At 52.2% G+C, this 7603-nt stretch overlaps 1 protein-coding gene across 1 annotated transcript in view; it reads right to left on the minus strand.

The window, feature by feature from the left end:
* Nucleotides 1–668: 668 nt before the first annotated feature.
* The window catches only part of CX3CL1 (chemokine (C-X3-C motif) ligand 1), a 7187-nt gene continuing 252 nt past the window's right edge, over nt 669–7603 (minus strand). Inside the window, exons 2-3 of the mRNA XM_009319783.1 lie at nt 5402–5522; nt 669–4531 (exon numbers count right to left, since the gene is read on the minus strand). Of these exons, the coding sequence (XP_009318058.1) occupies nt 3337–4531; nt 5402–5522 (1316 nt within the window). The 3' untranslated portion in view covers nt 669–3336. The remainder of the gene's footprint in view (nt 4532–5401; nt 5523–7603) is intronic.

Here is a 7603-nt window from a genome sequence, read left to right on the forward strand (position 1 = left end):
GTGGGCCCGTGTGAACCTCATGAGGTTCAACAAGGCCAAGTGCAAGGTCCTGCACCCGGGTCGGGGCAACCCCCGGTATCAATACAGGCTGGGGGATGAAGGGATTGAGAGCAGCCCTGCCGAGAGGGACTTGGGGTACTGGGGGATGAAAAGCTGGACATGAGCCAGCTTTTGTCCCCATGGACAATGTGCGCTCGCAGCCCAGAAGGCCAATTGTATCCTGGGCTGCGTCCAAAGCAGCGTGGCCAGCAGGGCGAGGGAGGGGATTCTGCCCCTCTGCTCTGCTCTGGTGAGACCCCCCCTGGAGCACTGCGTCCAGCTCTGGAGCCCTCAGTACAGGAAAGACACGGACCTTAAAGGGGGCTTATAAGAAAGATGGCGGCAAACTTCTCAGCAGGGCCTGCAGTGACAGGACAAGGGGGAATGGCTTTAAACTGAAGGGGGGTAGAGATAGACTACATCTAAGGAAGAAATGTTTTACACTGAGGGTGGTGAAGCACTGGCACAAGTTGCCCAGAGCGGTGGTGGATGCCCCATCCCTGGAAACATTCCAGGTCAGGCTGGACGGGGCTCTGAGCAACCTGCTCTAGTTGAAGATGTCCCTGCCCACGGCAGGGGGGTTGGACTAGAGGGGCTTCAGAGGTCCCTTCCAACCCAAACTATTCTATGATTCTATTACTTTTACTTCTAAAAAAAGGTACAGAACATATATCTTGTGTGCACACATACATACTCAATACACAAAGGAATCAGAGCTTGTAACGGTCACTGCGCTCTACAACAAATGACATTTTTAGGCCCCAGGAACTGGTGATGCCCACAGGCTCCGTCCTTCTGCACTGGCATTCACCTTGTGCCCTCCCAGACTGCCCATCGCACAGTGTAAAGCAAGGAGGAACAGCGGTGCCCCCCCCTCCCCCGGTCCTGGGTTTTAAGTGCCCCCCATGAGGGCTGCCAGCGCCCCGCCTGCTAACAGCCTGGAAACAGGAGAGGGGAGCAAGGCGAGCACAAGGACGGAACCGGGCTGGAGGAGCCGCTCCTTCTGCTGAGCGTCCGCGCAGCGGGAAGACGGTGGGAGCCGGCCGTGGAGCCGAAACCGGTGTCCTTACAAACACCGTGGTGGGACTTGAAGTGATCAGATCTGCCTGGTGCACATTCATCTCCCCAGCATCGCCGCAAGCCGAGGACTTCACCCGTAGCCAGACAAGTGTCCACTCTGTTTGCTGTAGTGCCTGGAGAGTGACCCAGCTCCCATGGACGCGCACAAGCCATCCAAGACAGCAAGAAATAGACAAGGCACGGTGTTTTCCAATGGTCACAGAAAGGTCTCGACTCCGCGATGCTCCAGTAGCAAGGACAGGATACTACATACATTCAAATGGCTACAAAACTTTACTACAAAAATAACATTTCTAGCGTTTCATATAAAAATAATGCCATAGTACACCGCCTCACGAACTGCGAGGCCACGAACCCCAGCCGTGCACAAGCGGGGCGGATGGGGAGGCGGCGCTGACAGCCCCTGATTCACCCTCCAGGTAAATCAACCCCAGCCAGTGTTACACAGCTGGGCTGCACGGGAGCGCTGCTGCACAAGGAGGGGTTTCACCCCAAATTCCTAATTACAATTAATCCGATTGATTGCATTCTGTACTTGCAAAGCCCGAGATGAATCCCTGGCTCCCCTCTCTCAAGCCAACAAAATGCAGACATAAGGGACTGAGTGACGGCAGAAATCAAACACCGTTGCAGTCCATCCTCTCCACCTCCAGGGCTGGATGGATGCCCTGAAGGTGCGATCTGACGGATCTCACAGGCCGCCTTTCTCTAGCTCTGCTTTACAGCTGACCCATCGTTTTTGCTTTGATTATCTTGCTCATTATGTGTTTTTGCTTTCTTTTTTTCTACATGCATATATAGACTTTGGGATCTGATCCACTGAGGTTGGTTAGAGGAGGATCTGACCCTTGATACATATCTCTACCTACAAAGCATCATATCATGAAGACCTTTGCACGCTCCAGCAAAATTCATACTGGAGTCAATGTTTAATAAGGGCTTTCAGGAACTGACCACAGATAAAAGATAAGGCTTACATACAGCAACATCTAGATGTGTAAAAATCAACACCAATTTGGGTTAAAAAAAAGCCTGGTACTGTTACGGGGCTTTAATAGCCTGGTGATGAGTGCTATCCAAAAAAAGAAAAACTAAAATGCAGCTGAAGTGTAAGACCATGAGCAGGCATTTTGTGCTTTTTTGTGGATCAGCAAACGTGCTTATTTCTAGAGAGAATATGGGACCAGCAGGATGGTACGTCTGCTGTGGTGGAGTAATTCCTATGTGACTAAATCCAGAATTGCATTTAGCTCCTCCAAGAGAGTATTTCCTGGGTTTTGTGCTTGCAGAGAACAGAAAAACCCCTCCAATGTTATCACAGGAATAGCAAAATTATTGGGTGACTTCTTGGTTTCTCCCATTTGCAAAGGCTCATCCACGTTATCCTGCCCTGGTGTTGGACGCAGCGGGACCCAGGGCGCATCAGCCGGCAGGAGGGTTTTATTGCAGTTGATTTGCCAAGAACCAGGTCTCAGACTAAATCTGCAAGAAGAAATGCCCGCAGTTGTTGGAGAGAAGGGTGGTCTGATTTCAAGGAGGAGACCGACTGTGGGTTGGCAGCTCCTCTGAACGTGAAATCTGTAGCACTGACCTTCAGTCCCCTAATCAGATGCAGTTTTCATCACCTCTGTCTGAAAAGCTAGACTGTCCCTCGTGCCTCCAGCAAGAGTAAATGGGGTATTGGATCAGCCCAAGGAGAGCCAGCACCCAGCTGACCCCCAGCATCGGTCTTGCTCTGACAGAGCAGCGACCTGAAGTGCAAAGAAAGAAGCAGCAGACAGTTTAAGTGCAAATCGTGCTTTTGGTGTTCAGATTGCTCAAGGTGGCTGAGCCCGAGTCCAGCAGCGTGGGTGAGTGGGTGGCTTCTCCGCTGGGCCGTGATGAAAGGCAGAAAAATTCCCAACAGCAATTTGGAAATTCGCTTCCGCTCACCACCTGGCAGAGAGCCACCAAGCAGCTCTAGAACAGCAATAGCCTTTGTATGTAACAATGCCAGAAAGAAAAAAAAGTGTCTCATTTGTTTCCAAAATACTGTCATTGGTCAGCGACGACTTAGATATATTTTTGGACATTCTGCTCTGCAAAAAACCCATCAGTTTTCTCTGGTATTTTTATTCCCTGCCTTGCTTCGTACTGGTCACCAGTTCAGCATAAACCTAGCTTTCCTGCAGCCACACACATATAGTTTAGGCCAAAAATGTCCACGCCATAAAGCATTCAGATTACTTCCATTGGATAGACATTGTTTTGATGTCCGTCCTTCTGGTAGAGCAAGCCCTGTACCATTTCTCTGGACATTTCTTCTGTTTTGACTCCAAATTTTAGATATAGCCATACAACAGCAACACTGCAAGCCATCAGACCACCCACCACAGAAACTGGGATGACAAAGTGCATTTGAGATCTTGACAAGAAGCTGGGAAAAGGCAGATCATTTGGCCTTTCTGTAGTCATCTGCACTCTGGCTTGGCCTGAGAATGCTTGTCTAGTAAAAACTAACTTATCTGAAGGATCTTGCTTTCCTACAGGCGATGAATAATCAAATGTTCGAGTACCAAAAGCACCTGCAGAGGAACTGACAACCTTGTTGGTATGGACAGAAGGACCTTCGTCTATGGCAGTTGTGGGGTTTAGAGTAGAAACTGAAGCAGTCTCTGGTGGAACTGGTGTGGCTGGGACTGTGGCGGTCTCCATGCTGTCCAGGGTGGAGGGGAGATCTGAACTAAAACTGCTAGAACCAGTGTCTGGTGCGTTGGCTCTTGCACTTGTAGGGTTCAGGGATTCATCTGTAGAAAGTACAGGATGGTCTGATCCTATAGCAATGGCCACGGGGTCTGAATCTGAGCCAGGAGAAGTCATGTCTCGAACTTCAGCCCTAGCATTTGCAGTATGTCCTACAGGTTCTTCTGTAGATCCTATGGCGTTGTCAAAGCCAAGCACAAGAGCCGTGGGATACGGGGTGGGCTGGCTGGAGACCATGCCTGCTGCAGAAGCTGTTGAAGGTGCAGGAGATTTTAAGGAATCTCTGTTTGCTTCTGGAGTGACTTCAGAGCGGGCAGCAATTTCCCGTGTCACGGGGGACGACCCTGCAGGGAGCTGGGTGGTGTCCTGTGTGGCTGGTGGGGACTTGGTGGACGCCTCCGTCCTGGCAGCAGGAACATGTATTCTCTCCAAAACTGTTGTGCCAGTCCCTTGGAAAAAACTAGGTGGAGCAGTGGCTTGAGATGGAGCCGTTACTGCAAGACCAACATGTTTCTGAAAAACACCGGGCTCTTCTGGCGCCGCTGCTGAGGTGGCATCACGTGGGAGGGGGGAGGCTGCGGCCTTTTTCTGGTCCAGTTTCTCTACGATCTTCTTCACCCACTCTGCCTCCGGATCTGCACAAATCTCCAAGGACTTCAGAGTAATAAATCTGAAAATAAAAAGGGATCACTTACTGGGTAAATAAAACACTGGTTTAGATTATCAGCGTGATAGGGAAGGCATGCAGACAGCAACACTGACTCTCTCAAGCCCGTAGTAAACACCACCGGGTTGGATGGATTATTTATTTCAGGAAAGGCAGGTGCCTCTAAGATCTGATTGAATGAGGAGCAGCTGAACATGACTCATGGGTGAAGGGTTTCCCCCTAAGAAGTTTTTCCTCTTTCGAAAGCATTGTCCTGATGTTTGGACGCAGCGTTTGCCCCCGGCGCTCAGAGCAGGAAGCTCTGCAGGCACCAGCTGCCTAGGGACAAGTGTCCATGAAGACAAAACCCTCCGATTTACTGAGATGAGACGAGGCTTTCCAGGGCCAGCCCAGCAGGTTCACTCTGGAGCAACCTCCTGAGCTGCAGTAAAGTGGTCTCAATGGTCCCTCACCTCCAGGGTAAGATAAAACCAACAATTATTCCGGGGAAAAAATGCAGTTTTCCTCATCCAGTCAAGCTCATGAGTCTGAATCTGCTTCCAGAGAAAATACCTGCTTTCACAGAAACACGCGAGCTCTTGCCCTGCATGCTTCCACCGCCCCGTTCTGCCAGCATGTACGTCCGTCAGTCCCGTTCCCCGTCCCTTTATCCCTGTCTCACTCTCTGTGTGAGCCCCTGATCTCACTTGGAGGCTGTCGGTCTTCAAATAGGGAAAAAACCCCACCCACCCTTCAAATAAATACAGCGTTCCCTCTCTTTCCAGATTGCTCCTTGCTCCAAAGCAAGGGCATTTGCTGACAGGTTAATGCTTAACTGGTGTCGGAGGGCGTACGGCAAGGGAGGCAGGCGGCGGGCGGCGGGGCAGTGCTTACATGATGGCTTGTTTGGCGCAGCGGGGTTCGGTCCTGTGGTAGCTCCTTATCCGCTTCGCCGCTATCCCAGATGTAAAACGGCCGCACTCTGTTGAACACTTCAGAGGTGCTTTGGGTTGCCCTGAAATAAAGTTTTCAACGTATTAAACATTGGCTTTTTATTAGGTACAAGAAAACCCAGCACTTTCTTTTTCCCCTTCTCTGGGGAGAAGGAGTCCAAAGCTTGCCATAGAAGTTTCCAGTCCCTGCCAAAATGAGATGCCTCTATGAAGACAACTCCCGCCAAGGCCATGATTGTTTGTATCACCCGAACAGGTGATATGATACCCAGAAAACCACAAAAAAGCACTTTGAAAATCGTGGGGCTCTTGGGACACCGTTGCAGCTCGCCTTATAGGATGTGCAAGCAGTGGCTGGAGGTCCTCTGGGCAAACACCTGGACCTGCGGGTCCTCTCCCCTCTGGGTCACAGGAGGAGTGCTCTCAGCACCCTGCCCCAGAAGACACATTTCTTCATTCCCAAAAGACCTGCTGCAGCCATCACCAGCTGGCTCTTGGTGCAGGCGGTGCAGAGCAGAGGGCAGGATGCCTGCCCCATCCGTATCGGGATCACTCATACCTCTTCCTGCTGTGGGAGTTTCCCTCCAGGCGAGCATCCTGCCTCTCTGTTTGCTGGTACGTGGTCTCTGAATGCCACTTGGACTCAGAGAAAGGGTGCAGAGAAAGAACCTTTTGGTGAATGATACATTGCTCCCGTAGGTATCTCAGCAGCCCAGCTCCACAGCACAGTTTCTCACCAAGCATCTCTTTTCCACCTCCACCGGAAAATATGGTTTTCATTTTGCAAAGTGTAAAAATAAAACCCCACTTGATCCCTTCAAAGGGCAAAGCCAGTCACACCACTGGGGACCTTTCATTCCTGCACCTACCCCTAGCCTCCAACAACAGGCGTTTGTCAAGTGAGGGGAGGTTGCACAACGCAGCCTGGCAATTTGTTTCTGATGTCCCGGGGACAAGACTCAGAAAAAGAAGCCCTGATTTATCCGAGGCCCGCTGTGAAGAAAGGAGCTGGAGTCTGGTTTAGATCTTTAGAACTCCACTTCTCTGAGCTGCATCTGAATCTTTGCCAAAGGGGCCTCAGGGACACCTGGGATCTGGGTGTTTATCCACCTGGGACCACGGCTCCTCCGAGGCACCGCTCCTGGAAGCCATCGGTACCTGCTTTTCAGCACGGTTCCTCAAGAGACCCTGGCCAGGGAGCACCACCAGCCTTTCTTTCTGCAGAGCCAGCCTGATTTCATCACTTCAGAGGAGATGGATGCTTGGCCACGGGTGAGCAGAGCTAGGCAGTGCTGAAGCAGGCAGCGGGTTCCCAGGGCAGGGTAAGTTGCCCGGCGTCCCCGTTGCCCACTTTACTCAGGCCAGCCCCGGAGAACCTGCTCGGAGGTGTGAGGAGAGGACGAAGCTCCATTCCCAGCTGCCCTTGCTGTCCTCACTCCTCCCGTCTGGTGGCAGCAGGGCACAGATCTTAAGGGCTCTTTGCCCCCCTCCCTTCCCATGGCAGGAATAGATCACCCCTTTGTCCTGGGCGAAGTCCAGCTTTGCCTGCGCTGCCGAGAAGCTGGCTGCCAGCCTGGCAACCCACCCTGCTTAATTGCTGCCTTGGGCAGCAATCACTGATCTGTGCCACAGGCGGCTTAAACCGAGACCAGCCCAGGGAGAGGTGCGCCCACCTCCTCCCGGTCCTCCGGCCCCACGCGGGACCACCCCGGAGCACGCCAAGATCTTTACACACACACACACACACACACACACACACACACACACACACACACACACACACACACCCCCCCACCCCCCCGCCATGCAGCGATGGGAGCACTGGCATCCTCAGGACAGGGAGCCTTTGCGGACAGACATCCATCCTTGGGCAGGCTGCAGTCTGCCCCCATGGCATGTCCCTAAGGGACATGAAGAAAGGGGAAAAGTCCATTATGCTTCTTTTCTAATAGGGATCATCAGAAAGTCTCTCCGACGCTCTCCCCACCCACCCTCAGGAGTGACAAAAGCCGTCACGGGGCTGCTCAGAATTCCCTGCTGCCAGGATTGCCACCGTAGGCTCCCCCTGCCCCTTCCCAAACCCAGCCTGATCCTGCTACAAGATCTCCCACAGCCCATGAAGGTCCCTCGGTGCCTGTAGCCC

The sequence above is a fragment of the Pygoscelis adeliae genome, unplaced genomic scaffold (assembly GCF_000699105.1).
Source record: "Pygoscelis adeliae isolate BGI_AS28 unplaced genomic scaffold, ASM69910v1 Scaffold390, whole genome shotgun sequence".
Lineage (NCBI taxonomy): Eukaryota > Metazoa > Chordata > Aves > Sphenisciformes > Spheniscidae > Pygoscelis > Pygoscelis adeliae.